This window comes from Diorhabda carinulata, chromosome 5 (assembly GCF_026250575.1).
Source record: "Diorhabda carinulata isolate Delta chromosome 5, icDioCari1.1, whole genome shotgun sequence".
Classification (NCBI taxonomy): Eukaryota; Metazoa; Arthropoda; class Insecta; order Coleoptera; family Chrysomelidae; genus Diorhabda; species Diorhabda carinulata.
In genome coordinates this window covers 17,447,576-17,464,270 of record NC_079464.1, presented here as the reverse complement: position 1 = coordinate 17,464,270, position 16,695 = coordinate 17,447,576, and the positions used below count along the sequence as shown (strand labels likewise).

The following is a 16,695-nucleotide window of genomic DNA, read 5'->3' as shown; positions in this document are numbered from 1 at the left end:
TTTGAAGCCATTATCAAAAGAAGGGTGGGTAGAAAAACATTGATAAGAATGGAGACGAGATCAGCAAAATTTTATTTATTTATGTAGAAATGTTTAATTTTGATACATACTCCTCATTTACCATCGGAATCTATATTATCGGCGACTACGCCAGATTTCTACTTGACCAATTTGCTACCTTTTTGACGTTGTCTTCAGTTCGGATCTCAAGCCCGAACAAGGGTTGTTAAAAAGCTCTGACGTAATAACGTCTAAACTAGTTAGTAGTTACAACCTCACCTTGCAATTGTGAACCATTGGGGATATTAATATCGACAAAAGGGTCGATTGATATCACGTTCTTCAGAGGAGTTGTAATTCAATATTCGTCGAGGCATTAGCCAGGAAAGTAGTTGTTTTCCCCTTTGAAGAACGGCGAAGTACATTTTCGACATACTGAATTTCGAAATTATTTCAGAGGTGAATAGTAGAAATCTTTTATTTTGATATAGAATGTTTCTAAATCGTCTATTCTGTTGACGAAACGTCAAATTTTTATCTGTCGAACCAATAAATAATAGCTCCATTCATCACGACCCATCCTATGAAAATTCAATGTCATTCAGAATCTAACCAAGAAAATTAATAAAAATTCCTATAGTAACTAGAATCAATAAGCTTAATATTTCTATTAAGCGTCAATTTGAATATTGATTTTTGAATTCGAGGAATGTTTTTTAAAAGAAACAACAAAATTTAAAATACCGTAAGTAATTTTTATTCTTTAATATTTGATATTTTTAAATTGTACTTTCACCATAATTTCAGTTACCGATAATGAATACATAGGTATTTGAAAGCTTGGAAATATATTAAAAGTAGTACATTTTGCTGTTTAATTTCGCCACAATCCCACAATATATACAGTACAAATATGTACATTGTGTAAAAAGTATTACAATATTAAAAATTACTTACATTAGGTGGACTTTTTCTATTCCTAATATTTTTTTGAATAAGGGATATATCTATTAAAAAAAATAATGTTTTTCGATTTTCCCGTTACAGTTGATAATCAAAATGTATGTTAAAGGAAGATAATCATAGGTATTGGATATATTTTATTGTTAACAAACAGAAAAATAACATTTTTATGAAATAGGTTGTTCATCTTTGGAACCAGTTTGAGACAAATGCTTTACAATATCAACCCAATTCCATCCCCTGGGCTTTTCACCTTTTGCATCCATTCTATTCCATTGTCTTCTCTTCTGTGCTTTTGTTAGTTGCTCTTTCCTTTCTTTCTTGAATGTTCCCTGCTATAGCAAAAGTTTATGCAGTTACAGAATTAATATTTTATGACTGATGAGAAAATTGGAAAGATATATAGTACGCAAAGCCAAAGTATAGAGATGGAAATTCTTGTTTACACCTCTTACAGTTTAAAACTAGCTTTTAAACCAGATTTTGAGCGTTTATTAAGGAAAAAATAATTACTTCCCATAGTCATATGTCCAATTAAAAAAAATAGTGAGAACTTTTATGTTAGATTCAATATGCCATTTGAGCTTGCAGTCAAAAGAAGAAAATATATATGCTCCCTCAATCATAATCTCAAATGTAAACGAAAAAAAAACTTGAATACAACTTCATATTGCAAGAAATGGTAAAAGTAATATTCAATTATATAGTTTAACAAACCAAAAAACATCTATAGCTAATTATGTATAATTAATATTGTAGCATAAGTTTTTTTTGGGCAAACTGGGTAAGAGGTGTGGCTCATAGTAGCTCTCATACAAGTGATTTTTGGAGGAATTAGCGGACTTGTATAAAATTACAAAGTATCTGTGCACTTAACCGAAAATAACAAAAAATATCTACAGGCTTGTAGTAAAAAAACTTAAATCAAAAATAAAAGCAGCAATAGATGTTTGTCCGGTACTTCTTACATCAGTAGAATCGCTATTATCGTGCTTTCTTTTAAAGTGCATACTGTAATTTTTTTCCAGTAATTCTTCACCAAAATAACACTTAACTTTCCGCATCAAACTCAGACAGGATCATTTCCTGTAGCGTGTTCACCAAAAAAACAAAGAAAAGAGCTATGATTATCACTGGCCATATGTCATTGCCGGTTTGCTTTCTTCAGCAGGTGCATGAGTTTCAAAATCGGAAATTATTTTTTTATGCAATATTAATATCTGCATTTGCCGATATTCATTTTCTCCACCCTTTACTAAAATTTTTCCACAAAAAAAACAAAAGTATTACAGAGGTCATTTTGAACTATAATTTTAGTCTCTCTAGATATTTACCATACACTTTAAATAATTTAAAAGCTGAAATGCATGCAGATTATACAACTTTCTGAGCACAAACAAAGAGTTCAATATCATACCATAATATAAAATTTAAATGCATACATGTAATGAAATAAGAAAAGTTGCCCCATAAACATAGATTACTATAAATCACATTCAATATTCAACTCAATAAGAAAATTGTATGCAGGAAATTAATTAAATAATTCAGATTTCTGGTGTTTGAATTCTAATATCAAGTTAGTACCTGTTGTTCTGTTTCAGAAATACACAATTTCTCAATACCCATTTTTTCGGGTTCATCTGGTTGTTCATTAATTAATTCTTCAAATTTTTCTCTCAAAAATTCAAATAAAGAATAGGTCATTGACATGCCTAAATACTGTTCAGCTTCATTACTTAATGTTTCTACAACTTTCTGCTTTACATGGGTTACTCTGCAAATTTAGTAACAATATCAAACTAGAAAATCAGCAAAGTGCATAAAATTGAAAATAGCGACAGTTAAATCAGAAATCTACCAAAATGCTCACATATGTTTATTGTAGAATGTGTCCATATTAATTACAGGTAATTCATTTGGATAGAGCTCGCCCCATTTTATTTCTAATACAAATGATTTATTAGTATTGTTTTCTCCATACTAAAAACAATATTTTTATAATATAATATTGAATATATTTGATTCATTACTAGCCATTTACTTTATATTGATATGTACTTTTATCAATTTCTTTAAATAAATCATCACCATCATATATAGAAGATAACGCTTCTCTTTCTTCCTCTTGAAGCTCTTTTTCAGACATATTTACATAATAATTAATCACAGAATCATGTTTTTCTGATAAAAAATAAAAAAAAGTGACCTAAAAAATACTATAACCTACAAATACAGAAAAACCATAGAAATAGAATTTCCATAGGTTTGCTCTCAGTAGCTGCACTCGCAGAACTAGTTCAGCTAGTCTACACTAAAGCGTTCTTTGTAGTAGAACCAGCGCTAGTGTCGCTGTTCTTAGTAGTGCAGAGAACTAGTCCACCCAGATCACTGTACTGCTTGCACTGTGTGTAGAGTCAGTTCAGCCAGTGCAGTGCAATAAGTGTAATCAATATAGTGCAAAAAAGTAAGACTTCTATGGAATTCTACGGAACAGCCGATGTAGGTGGTTTTTGTGATAAAGTGATAAAACAATTGCTCTTTTTATTTTTGAATTATCATATATTCATAGAATAAGAAGACAAGGTAACAATGGAAAACACTGAAGAGATAGCAAAAATACGAAAAATCAATTAATAGATTAGATTTAATATATATTTCTATTTTAATGCATCTATTTTATAGACTATTCTACATTTATATATTTTTTCTTACCATTATTATCCTCAAATAACATTTCTGGAAACGGTAGCACTGCATCTTTGATATCGGACGAATGTAAAATATTAAAAAGTATTAAAACGATTTCCATTATTGCTAATACTAAAAAAAGCCTAAATCACACAAATAACCTCAAATACAACAATCAACAAATGCTCCATTGCTCTCTGCTCTATATCCGATCGAACTAATTCTATACACTCATGAACTGGCATGCACTGGTCCAGTTTAGTATCGTTCCAGTCTAAGATTATATACTCGTACTCGATAGTGCCATTTTCCACACTCAAATTAGTACTGTAAAGTCGACTTTACAGTACAGTATGAAAAAAATATAATATCTATGTTCACGAAGATAGCGCTATTATTGTTATACAAAAACTTAAACATCACACACTCGAGCATAGGATAAAAGAGAAAACTTACAAACCACGACAATTTTCCTTCAGACTCATGCGGGTAGCATAGTAATATCAGCTACCTTCTGTTCACCCAAGTATAATAATAAAAGACCAGATTACGAGAAATTTCTCAAAACATTAGGAGGAAAATACATAGCTGGTGGAAATTGAAACGCCAAACATACCCAGAATAGCAAACACCAAACGTATAGAACTATTCGCAGCTATAGAAACTAATGATTGTAAAAGGAATTAATACGAACCAACTACAGATAGAATCTTCCCTAGACTTATCATCAAATCGTTCGCCAATAATTGCTTCCATACTCATACCTTTTTAGTCATTCAAATTACTTTTTATCCTCACTCTACTGGATATATTGTAATTATATGGGAGAAATACAAAAAATCTATGTTGATTCCAAAACAGCCACTAACATACAATTGGTAAGGAGAAACATGGAGACATTAGTAACCAAAGTTTTTGGCCCACACTCCTTGCAGTCTGTTATTGACCAGTTACTTGAAGACAAAGTATTTTACTGTCTACAAACTTATGCCTTGAATAAAAAAAATATGAAATTTTTTTCTTCTGGTAGTTCAATATTTTAATTCTAAATATGGAATACAACAAAAATTAATTGATTTTTATAAAAATCCAGATAAATCAGCTAAAAGAATATTTTTAGCCATTGAAAACTCCTTAGAGTCTTATCAATTTCCTTTCGGTCAATTATCTTATTTTAGTGGTGACAATACAAATACAAATTTTGGACATAATCATTCATTATACCCAAATATATTAGAGGTTGTGTCAGACTTATTAAGAAGAAATTGTCATGCCCATATTGTCCACAATTCAGTAAAACATGCAGAAAACTATATGCAGAAGAGAAGAATTAAAAAGATTTGTTGCGCTTGCTGAGGGAGAGTTTCATGAAATAAAAGGACACGCAGGAACTCGTTGATTGTTTCTTCTACCAGCAATTGATACAATTTTATTTAGGTGGTAACCAATTTCTAGCTACTTTGTTAGTTTGGATGTTGACTGTCCAATTATACAAAATTTATTGTTGGAAAAATAATGTAGTTTATAGTTACCTCCTTTATGTTAGTGGTATATTAAATGTTTTCAATAAAACAATGAAAAAATTGGGATACTTATTTTAGATGTTTATAACATTAAGACTGGCTTAAAGACTGAGCTAATTCAGACAAAAAATTTTAAGTATTTGGCCAAGAAACAAAAAAGTATTAAATACTATTCCAGAGGTTTTCCAAGAAATTTTTAATGGAACTATTAATAGCTTCATACTTTTTATTGATAAGGCTAATTTGTATCTAGAGAAACGGTTCGATTTCAATCAGACTTACTTGCTTTCTTTAATTAGCGGATTGTCATCTAAGTCTTCAGATTTAATTATTTTGAGAAAATTATAGTTAATCTAAATGGTAAATATTTAGAAGAGGGGCTCCACCCCAAACTTACCCCAAAAAGCTTTTGTCGCATTTCAGATCCTTTCAGGATATATAATAAGTTATATTGAGGTAGGGTAAATATTTTTTAAGGGGTGATCGAAAAAAATATTTCTCATTTTCAACATAATTTTAGTTTACTGTTTCATGATTTCTTTAAACAACAATAAAAAGTTATTTTATTTCTTATTATGAATTATAAACAATTATAAAATAATTAACAATTATATTAATATGAAAATCACGAGTCGCTGTAGCCAACGCATGCAAGCGATCAATGTGATAATATTACATGGAAGAAATACATACATTTTTCACGATAAGCTTTCAACGATTGACCTAACCCAACCTAATCTAACCGAACCTAACCTAACTTCATGTGCTATTGCTCTAGATAACCGCGTATTCCGATATGATTGAATAATAATTATTGACATTCAATATGCATAAGATAATGAGTTGCGACGGAAAATATATGTCTCCGCCACCATTAAAGTACTTTCAGAGCAGTAAAAAACAACCCTACATGCGCGAAAAAATTTTTGGAGTAACTTTGGAGTGGAGCCCCACTTCTACATAGATTATATTCAGAATTAACAAATTGCAAAGTAATTTATGAAAAAATATCATAAGACAAAGACTTTTTTCGAATGAGTAGTGGCCAAAAGTAAAGAGTGGAGCCATTTATTAGTAAACACTTCAGAAGAATTTAAAAACATAACTAAAATTTTCTTATATTTACTTTCAGTTTCTACTACCTCAGTAATTAATGCTAAGTGGCGGGAGGATAGATATAGAGCATCTATTAATTTAATAAAAAATGAGCTCCTCATTTATTTTAATTTCAGTTATATTTGTGGTGATGCGTATGAAGTTTTTAAAAAAGATTGTAAATTGGTAAGTTGTGCGAGAAACTCTAAAAAATATGTATTTAAAACAATAAATAAATAAAATACTGTTTAATACAGTGGAACCTCTTCAATTCGAAAAAAATGTTTGTCCCGTGCGAAATCCTCTTTAACTCAAAAAAAATTAATGAAAAATCACAACCTCTGTAGCTCGAAGTCTGATCGACCGTCATTTATTTTTCAATTTTTAGCCCTAATAGCCTCTATAACTCAAAACGACGATCACAAGCAACTCGAAATGCGAATATTTAAAGGCATATAAATATGCGTACACATGAGTTGACATCGGTATTGCTAATTACCAATGCAAGTGGTACTGAAAAATTAAAGCCTTTTCTGATTGGCAAATCAAGCAAAGCCTTGATCAAGGAATCATTTCAAGTGCTTTTACCGAAAGGAGGCTGTAAAAAATTATTTATGACATCGAAGAAAAACAAAAGTCAACTATTACACTTCTACATGCAGCTACAAGCAGGTTTTGCAGATGTCACCTCTTCAGAATTAGAGTCTGAAACTGATTGTAATTCGAACATCAAGCAGCAATGGTCTGTAGTTACTGCGCACTTCAATATTCAACAACCTGTGACTTTCGATGAGTGACATGCCCTTGATACATTGAAAATGTATTTAGAGAGATCAGAAGAAATTGGTGATAATATTTTTTCATTTCCATATAACATCGATAATATCATAGATCTTCAATATCTTAAATCAAAATTTCAAAGAAAAATAACTGATTTTTTCAATTAAATTGTGTAAAATTATTTAATCGACAAGTATAAAATTCATTAAATATGTTAACCTCTGTAACTCAATAGATTACTTGTCCCTTGAGTTTCGAGAGAGAGAGAGAGAGGTTTCACTGTATTCTTTATAGGCTTGAATATACTTTATTTCTTGTAAAAAAAGTTGGCAGCTCTACACAGAACATACCCTAAGAAGGGTATGTTCTGTGCTCTATCTTATGTATTCCCACTCTCAACCTCAAATGACAGAGATAACTATACCTAACTTAAGACGAACCACATCCATAACTTTCTTTGTATCTCTTTCTCAAACTGGAACATGGATTTCATCAAACGAGTAGTCTATAATTACTATGTGTATACCGGATTACTTACTGAACATTCAGATCATGGTTGATCAGACAAACCCTATAGTTTCTAATGAATAAGCATAATAGAATTTTCGGATTCAATAACTTTTTCATTATATGTATTCAATTGATCTTTTATGGCATTAAAGGCATATGCAAAAATTGTATATTTTGTGATAGACTTGAACACGGCAGCCACTGTAAATACCAAAATAGTAAAGTTTGTTCTGTTGTTGGCATTTGACAATATTAAGAAGAAACGCCAATCCAAAAATTTTATTATGGCGAAGTATTTGAATTGGTTAAAGTGAAAAATGACTGAACATTCACATAGCAGATTTGAAAAATCCCTGGGGTTATTAACAACAAAATTTGTAGGTCTACTAAAACGATCTACAGGAGGTGTTTTAGATCTCAAAATTGTAAGTAACTATATGTGAAAAATCGTAGAAAAATAATTTTTTTTTAGGCTGCTGATTTGTTAGCTGTAAGACAAAAAAGGAGAATTTATGATATTACTAATGTGCTAGAAGGTATAGGACTTATAGAGAAGAAAAGTAAAAATAGTATTCAATGGAAGTAAGTGCTTCTATCTACCTCAGGTATTCTTTCAAATTTTATATATAATGAAAAAAATTTTGTATTCAGACCTTTCACTTGTAAATGTCTACCGGGAACAAACACCCACGAATTTACTAAAAAAATATCAGAATTGAAAAAGAGGATAACAAAACTAAATGAATATGAACAAGAATTAGATCTGCATCGGCTGTGGATAGAACAAAGTATTCGCAATATCACTGAAAATATAGAAACAAGAAGATATTTATATGTGACCGATGCAGATTTTTCCACGCAATTCAGTAATAATGATACTGTGGTTCTAATAAATACACCTGTGAATAGTAGTACTGTAAGATTCGAAGTAAGTCAGATCTACCTGTAAATAATTTTTGCTAATATAACAATTTTTAGCATAACGAAGATTCTTTCCAGTTACAATTTAATTCAAAAACGATCCCAATAAGTAGTAGTATTTTAAGTAATAATGCAAGAGATGAAGAAGGAAATTGCAAGAAAAGGAAAAGGGTAACAAAATTATTTATTGTTGTATTGCAGGTATAATTACAATAATTAAAAAAAACAGCAATGCTTTGCTAACTAGTTTCATCCTTCAAATGTTCCACTAGCTAACATTTCTGCTGATTTAATGACTAGCAATAATGTCAAGGTTTGAATTTTGTTCTTATAGGCTTTTATTTGAAAAAGGTTTTATAATATTCTCCACAGGTATAAGAAATATTTAAATTTCTTTAAATTTATAGTGCCAATTTTTGTCTTGCTGGCATTTATGTAACTCTCACCTCTGCAGTTCACCTTTTTTTATGTAAAAAGCAAGTAGAAAAGGGTAAACCCTAAGATGTAGTGTTTGGGAAAAACATAGCTGATTCCACAGACTTCTCCAAAGAAAGGAATCCCAATAAATTGACGTTCTGGATGTGTTATATCTGTTGATTAGATCTTGCAAATACTACTCTAGGTGGGATTATATTGGACAGCTGGAAGGACCATCTGCTGTGGTAGTATTGGTAAAACAGAGTCAGGTCAGTGACCGTTCTTTTATGCTCTAAGCTGTTCAAGTTTCTGGTAAACTATAAGTCCAATTGCTCTCTTCTGTATTGAATTAAGAGAGAATTAGAAGCTGTTTCGAGTATATGGTTTTTTGGTCTTAAAGAGAACTCCAAGCTTTTGTGAGCCTGCCTTAGCCTCAGCCATGTGATTATGCCAGGATATATATTGCTCTCCACCTCAACACCCAATAAGTGAATTTGTGGGGATGGTAATATGCAATAATTGCATCATTTATAGCTTTTTCGTTTTTATGAAAGTGAAGCATTTATAAAAATTCTCTCTTCCGTGTCTTGGATTTCATTCCAAAAATGTTTGAATCTTTATAATTGAATTTATGTTTTTTGATATATGATGGTTCATTAACGCAGTTTTATTTTTTTATGGTATTGATAACCTTTTAGTTTATGTTCTAAATACTGAGATGTCTGCTCTATGTAGACAGTATCACAATTAGTACAAGGCACTTAATATATAATATTACTTTTTTTGTTTTTTGGTATTTCAGATTTTAATTTAGTGAAATATTTGGATAATGTTTTATGTCTTTTATGACTTATACTAATACCATATTTATTTAGATAGTTTGATAGTTGTTGGGAAAGTCCTTGTATATATGATAAGGACAAATTTTTGTTTTGATGTTTCGTTTCTGTTTTGCTTTTAACTTGATTGTAGTATCTGTTTATCATTTTCTAAATTTTTTTTCCTGATAATTAATTATTATAATTATATATATGATATATAATTATATGCTCCACCATCACTATGGAACATATTTACATCGGCAGTTCAGAAAACCTCCTTTTTGCTTTTTTTTTTATGTCTTCCTTAGTAGTTGCGGGTGTTTTGTAAACTTGTTCTTTGACGTATCCATCGTCCAGGAAATTCATTATTTAAATGTGTATTTATCAGTTACATATGGTAAACACGTGCACCGTCATGTAGGTACCACATTCGCCGCCTATGATAATTGCTGAAGTAGTTGAGATAATTCGTTTTGTAAGAAATTTATATAATTTGCCCATTAACAGTTCCGTCTAAAAAATATGAGAGTATGACATGATTCCCAAGTATTCCATCCCATACATTTAATGACCACTTTGTTGACTGATAGTCCGTATACAATGCGGTTGATCTGTTGCATAATAATGGACATTGTGTCAATCTACAAACCCATTTTTATGAAATTTTGCTTCATCGGAAAAATTGAAAAAATCTGATTCGCTGAATTGTTTTCTTGAGCTCACTACCAGAAGGTTAACCGCTTTTCAAAATCATCATCCAATAGTTCCTGTATTCGCTGTATATGGTAAGGATGCATTTTGTTCTAAGATAGAATTTTTTGGACGACAGTACGACTACGTCAGTTTGTTTTGATATTTCCCGTGTCGAGATATGAGGATTTCCCGTAAGTTTTGACATTACGGTCATCTCGTTGCCCCTTTTCGTGGATGTCTTCTATCTGGAAATTGCTGTTGATAAGTACTTTGTGCGAGTAAACAGTTTTTATCAGTGGCACCCAGTACAAAAATCATATATGTCAATTCTTGTATCAGAAAATTCATGATCTTAATTGCTTCTTAATTCTTTGTAATACGTCTAGATAATAACTAATCACTCTGACTTAAACTGTGAATTCTTTTTCTACAGACCAAAGGCCATAATTCTGCAGAAATCCATCGGAGAATGTGTTTGTGGGTAAAACTTCATGAGTGTTGGTGTTGTACGTGAATGGTGCCGAAAGTTTAAAGATGTCGTAATGATGTGCATGATGAAGGGGGCCAAGGTCGCAAATCTTTCGTTTCAGATGACCTGGTTCAATGAGTTGACAGAATGTTTAAAGAAAACCCCAGATTCACCATCACTGCTTTGTCTACGGTAATTCCAGAAGTTTCAAGGTCTGTTTTGTACTATTCTTGAATTCATTGGCGGCAACTTTCTGTGAAGAGGGTATTTAAAAGCTTGTACACAGATATAGCAAATGTCTCAATCTCTCCGGTGATTATGTCGAAAAGTAACCGTAATCTAATGAAATTATTGTTTTATATAAACTTGTCTTTTATCCATAACCTATAGGTTGGAACAAAACGGCCTTCGTATTATCAATTTTCAGGTAGATTTTCGAAATATAACATGATTAAATCATCCAAGACGGGACCAGTGTTTTAAAACTGAAGGAAAAGTTCGAAAATGCATTATGGAGATAAACGACTATTTATTATTAATTAAAACATTGAACTAGAAGTTTCAGCTTTCGTATATTTTAATCCCACATTATATACATTATATTACTAGGAATAAAGGAATATTATTATCTTTATTCTGTGTCTGTGTTGCCAAAAGGAGTTAGCAGCTTTACTAATATTGGGTATTGAAACGGAATAACTGCAGATATTGGACAAAAGAAAATCCAATTAATACAATGGAATTTTCAAGAAGTTTGATCTTATTAGATCGATTTTTTAAAAAATTGTGTAGTAAATGAAAAAAAAAAACTTGGTTTCAGTCCTAAAGTTTTTTATTAAAAAGTGAAAAATTATGAAATATTCAATTATTATTGACAGAAAGTAATTCATTGGAGCTATTTATGAGGAGTGATCCATGTATGTTTTCATTGAAATAACAAAGTTATGGCTTAAAAATTAGTTTTTGAACTTAACAATTAATAAAATAAAAAATATATAAAATTAAAATGACGTCAATATTGATATATGATAGAAATTTTAATAAAATCGACTCAAAAGTTAAGGGGCTTATGGTGCATATCACGTTTATATATTTCCTATGGGTTTTGTCATCTATGAAGCATGCGGGCCTTACATAACTTCCAAAGTATCTATATTTAACATTCGAAATTTTATTTTTAAAAATTTTATTATTACAAAAAACCCAATTTACAATTTTATAAGCGAATGAACTTAATTAATTTCACGATTGAATTAACTAATATTCATTAAAAACAATACTATTTTATATTAAAATATATGTGACACATGTTTACAAAATATGATCTTTTTGCGTATTAATTTTTGGTATATTCTAGACTTTTCTTCATGTAACTCAAGCTTCTGTTTTAATGAAATTAATCATTTAATTAAATTTAATTTCAATTAATGTTGGTTATGTAACTTTTAGGTAACAATAGAACCAGACCCAAAGTACACTAACAATGAAGATGATGATCCAGATATTTTGACTGCACAAATACTATTCAAAAAACATAGAAGCAATCGTTTTAACTTGTATAATAACTGGTTGGAAGAAAATCCTGAGTGTAAGTTTTTAAAACAACCGATGCTGGTCTAAAGTATTGATAAAGTTATTAATTAGTAAACATTATGTGAATTAAAAATTTTTGTCGCGTAAATGAGCCACCATCGATAAAACGGATACATTCAAAAAAATTGGGATTCTCATTTCTTGTAATGTTTTACAAAAATCCATTCTAATCTAATCAAGAATCTTGATTTTTCAAAGTTAGTAAGTATGGGCAATGAGCTATTGGAAGCCTTAGTATGAAACAAACAACAATTTGATGATCATGTATCGCGGTTCTGGGACTCAAACTGTTGTTTATTTCATATATATAGCTGAGAACCCATAATTATTTAATTTTACACGGCATTAGCATTTACTCTGTCACTCATTGGTAGTTATGACGTTGAGACAATAATTTCTGGAAACTTGTTACTTGTTAAATTAAATCTTGTTAATCACAATGTACTCAAATGTTTAATACACTGACGAGTGTTTAGGAAACTCTACTGCAGCTGTTACTTACCAAGTAAAAATACATTTAGAGCCATTGAACGACGTTGACGAGAATCTGGGAATGTAAGACTAAAAAAAAATTCTAGTAGGCCAAGAAAAACAAGAACCATTAATAAAGAAAATATGATTTTAAATTTAGTTGATCAAAATCAAATGTGGTAAGACAAACAAATACGTCTTCTTCAAGTACTTGGAGGATACTTAAGAGCAACAGCTACATCCTTATCATTATCGACAAATTCAAGAGCTTCTGCCAGACGATCTACCGGTTCGAATGGTTTTTTTTTGAACATTACAAGAAAGGGAAACCCTGAATACAAATTTTTTAAAATGTATTCTTTTTACGGACGAGGCTTCTTTTACGCGACAAGGTGTGTTTAACTCCCATAATGCACACTACTGGTATGATGAGAATCCACATGTCAAAAGGATATCACATTACCAACACTCATTTAAAGTTAATGGGCAGCAACTTTATGTCACAAATTAATAGGTTATCACATTCTACCTGGAAATTTAAATCGTAATGTGTACCTGGATTTTTTAAGCAATAACTTATTTGAGATATTAGAAGATTTAACACTAAACTAGCGAATATCTCTGCTTTTATGTACGATGGAGCTCCACCGCATGTTGATAGAAGGGTCGTAATTGGTTGAGTAACCATTTTCCGAATCGATGGATTGGTCCGGTTGTAGAAACTCTGATTCATTATCCTCCTCGGTCATGCGATTTTAATTCCTTGCATTTCACCGTTTATTCGCATATTAATGAAAAAAATTATGCTACAGAGGTAAATTCACCTAGAATTTAAAAGCAGAAGTGAAAGTCACTTTGATGACTTCATAGCTGACTCCCAACCATTTAGAAGATTAATGGATTATTTAGAAAAATAGATAGACTTAAGTATTAGTGACAATAGAGGACATTTTGCTTGATAAATCTAATATTGAAATAGTTATGTCAATCCTACTTGGTACGAACCGTGTTACTAGCGCCCTTTATGAAGGTCAGACATAAGAAAAAATTCTACAATGTCCTTGTCTTTTACTGAGCAAAGCCCAAATATTTTTCAGTTTTCCATCTATCCTAGAGATAGGACCACCTTTATTGAAACCAATCAATCTCAAATTCATTCACAACAACTTAACCTTATCTAACCTAAAAATTCTACGTCGCTCATGTCGGCTGAGAGTGTAAATCTGCAAACTCCACTTTTGGAGCAAAATGACATTTTTATAGTATCCGCAAGACAAAAACAAAGCACATGGACGTTTGAAACTAGCTATACTCACTTTAATTATTAAATAGCTAAAAAAGTGAGATGCGTAAAACAGCCAAATCCATATAATTCAAACTGCGCGGCTGACTCCATGATTGACGCCATATTTTGTATTGTGTCTTCGGCGATAGATCAACGACTAAGAGTTTATAGAACAATGTTTCTTCTTACTCTTAGCATTGGGAGATGGACGGTCTTAAAATGGGAGAGCAATGTTTTTAGCTGATGCAAAGACAAAAATCAAGAACAAACAACTACTTCAAAGCCTTTTGCAAAAGAGCGTCAAGAGTTACTAAATTTTTTGGACTCATTACCCGTCATGGAGTCACATTACCGCCGAGCAACAACTAAAAAAAATTCCTTTTACCAGAATGGACTTCAAAAAAAGGTTTTTATGACGTTTACGCAAAAAATTTGTGTGAACAACAAAACGTAAAGCCTCTTTCTCTCACTATCTTCAATGAGGCATTTGATAACAAAAACTATAGGATTATTCATCCCTAAAAAAGATCAATGTGAGAGGTGTGCTCTATATAAAGTTGGAAAATTACCTGAACTAGATTACATAGAGTATCATACCAAAAAGTAGTGAGAGCAGAAAAGGAAAAGGATAAAGAAAAAGAAAAAGCGAATATTGTTTTCACAGTAGACATTTTGATGTCTCCTACATCTTGTCTCCAAAATAAGCAGCTTGTATTACCGAACAAAGCTCCAAACACAAATAAATTAAATATATATATATATATATATATATACGAGCTTTCGAATACTTATGTATTCATCATCTGGGACTAAAATTATGGTCAAGTACAATATACTCGTAAGAAATATGTATAAATGTATAACATTACACATTATACATTACACATTACACATTACACATTATATAAACTTGTATAAATTATTTCAAATAGTTTTCCATAATCGGACACTTTTGTTTTTAGATGAATCATCATTCATAACTTTAAATCCTGTACCACTACATCCCGATTACAATTTTAGTCTATTAGAAAGTGAGGGAGCTGCAGATTTGTTCGACGAAACTTTTTATACTAATATTGGAATTACTTCGTAACTTGTTATCATATACAGATCATTCGTTTTATTCGTATATAACGTGTATAATTTTTGACTTTTTTGGCAATAAAAACTGTTATATATACAAGAAGTTTTCTTTAGAAACTACCTGTACCCGTGTACCTGTGATTACCTAATTTATTCTTTTGTTTTAGATCATCTACAACAAAATGTTTTTATTTTGATATTCCTTTTGTAGGCGACCTTTTAATTAATATAATTATGCAAATTGTCAATATCACGACGATTTACTAACTAAAATTTATTTTTCAAATACATTATTCTATACAATTATATACTTAAAACTAACTAGAATTTATTATAATTGTCTGTAACTAACTGTAATTGACTGACTGTCTAAAAGATATAAGGGAAAATACTTTTATATAAAAGTAAAATCCTAATGAGGTCTTTGCACTGGGACTTGGTGGAGATAGCAACTCAGTAGCAGTAATAACTATCTAAATTAGTACAGTTCATATGCCGGTAGTTTTCGAAACTTCTCATGTTAACTACGGTTAGTTTACTAAAAATTTGTTTCTTAGTCGAGTTCGATTTTTTCTAAATGAAAATTTAGGTTCGATGGTGTTTGTGTTCGATGCTGTTATCTAGGTTTAACAGCAATATCGGTTAGTTAAAGCTACTATATAATTTCTGACTAATTATGATTTTAAGTGCTATTACTTGATATCCCAAAGGTACTTCCAAGAGATAAGTACCAGTTGTTACTTTCTTTTTGATTCAGCCATTTTAAAAAAAAGATCGTTACAAGAACCGCTCTTCGTCGAATGTACAATAATGTCATTAAAGCAATTCCAATAACTGTTCCAAGAACAGTCTAGATTAGCAGGTTGGAACAAACCTAATGAATACTTCGAATGCAGTGGGAGGTCGGTAACAAATCAATTTCTTCAAAAACTCTAAAGGCCGGTTCAGACGAAGCCAGTAGTTTAGTCGAGTGGTCGAGTAATTTAGTGCGGGCCAAGTTTGATTACATTGATTACAGTCTATTCTATTTTTCGGGTCGAGTAGCAGTTCCCACTTCAAGAGACAACCGAATAGCGCAGCAAATAATAGCCACTTCACCATCAGATATTCTTCCATTTAAGCCAACATCGTTGTTTTGAAGCAGTAATTATGATCTACAATGGCCATGAATTCAATACTAATGGTTCCTTTGTAATTGTAGTACAAGTTTCCATCATCAACCGATGCATTTAAAACTATATGCTTGCCATCAATTGCATACCACCAATTTCACCCATTGCGAAATCCCTTATTATAAAGGTTTTCCAATAAGAGGTTTTGAACAGCCCGCTATTTCGGTAAAGGTCACTTTTGAAGCTGTCATTTTTTGACATTTGACAA

At 31.0% G+C, this 16,695-nt stretch overlaps 2 protein-coding genes across 6 annotated transcripts; one reads left to right on the top strand and one right to left on the bottom strand.

The window, feature by feature from the left end:
* Positions 1-1,087: 1,087 nt before the first annotated feature.
* Positions 1,088-3,217, bottom strand: LOC130894152 (RWD domain-containing protein 4). 5 transcript variants are annotated; one of them, XM_057800758.1, is made up of 4 exons: positions 3,008-3,217; positions 2,837-2,946; positions 2,551-2,740; positions 1,088-1,298 (listed from the first exon to the last, which is right to left on the bottom strand). In XM_057800758.1, the coding sequence occupies exons 1-4, from the start codon at positions 3,110-3,112 to the stop codon at positions 1,131-1,133; spliced, it is 573 nt and encodes a 190-aa protein (XP_057656741.1). In that variant the 5' UTR covers positions 3,113-3,217; the 3' UTR covers positions 1,088-1,130. The 5 variants fall into 5 exon arrangements, with proteins under 5 accessions (XP_057656741.1, XP_057656743.1, XP_057656746.1 ...); XM_057800760.1 differs by having other exon boundaries at positions 1,088-1,295; positions 3,008-3,189; XM_057800763.1 differs by having other exon boundaries at positions 3,001-3,169.
* A 4,434-nt stretch (positions 3,218-7,651) lies between these two features.
* LOC130893693 (transcription factor E2F4-like) lies at positions 7,652-15,418 on the top strand. Its single transcript, XM_057800000.1, has 6 exons — positions 7,652-7,987; positions 8,035-8,144; positions 8,214-8,490; positions 8,541-8,654; positions 12,333-12,471; positions 15,195-15,418. The coding sequence occupies exons 1-6, from the start codon at positions 7,880-7,882 to the stop codon at positions 15,323-15,325; spliced, it is 879 nt and encodes a 292-aa protein (XP_057655983.1). The 5' UTR covers positions 7,652-7,879; the 3' UTR covers positions 15,326-15,418.
* The last annotated feature ends 1,277 nt before the right edge of the window (positions 15,419-16,695 follow it).

Excerpts from the sequence above, each read along its gene's own strand:
- LOC130894152 (XM_057800758.1), bottom strand. The coding sequence starts at position 3,112 with ATGTCTGAAAAAGAGCTTCAAGAGGAAGAAAGAGAAGCGTTATCTTCT. Across the intron at positions 2,741-2,836 it reads ACATTCTACAATAAACATAT|AGTAACCCATGTAAAGCAGA; the intron begins GTGAGCATTTTG and ends CTAAATTTGCAG. Across the intron at positions 1,299-2,550 it reads TTTCTGAAACAGAACAACAG|CAGGGAACATTCAAGAAAGA; the intron begins GTACTAACTTGA and ends CTTTTGCTATAG.
- LOC130893693 (XM_057800000.1), top strand. The coding sequence starts at position 7,880 with ATGACTGAACATTCACATAGCAGATTTGAAAAATCCCTGGGGTTATTA. Across the intron at positions 7,988-8,034 it reads GTGTTTTAGATCTCAAAATT|GCTGCTGATTTGTTAGCTGT; the intron begins GTAAGTAACTAT and ends ATTTTTTTTTAG. Across the intron at positions 8,655-12,332 it reads ATTGCAAGAAAAGGAAAAGG|GTAACAATAGAACCAGACCC; the intron begins GTAACAAAATTA and ends TGTAACTTTTAG.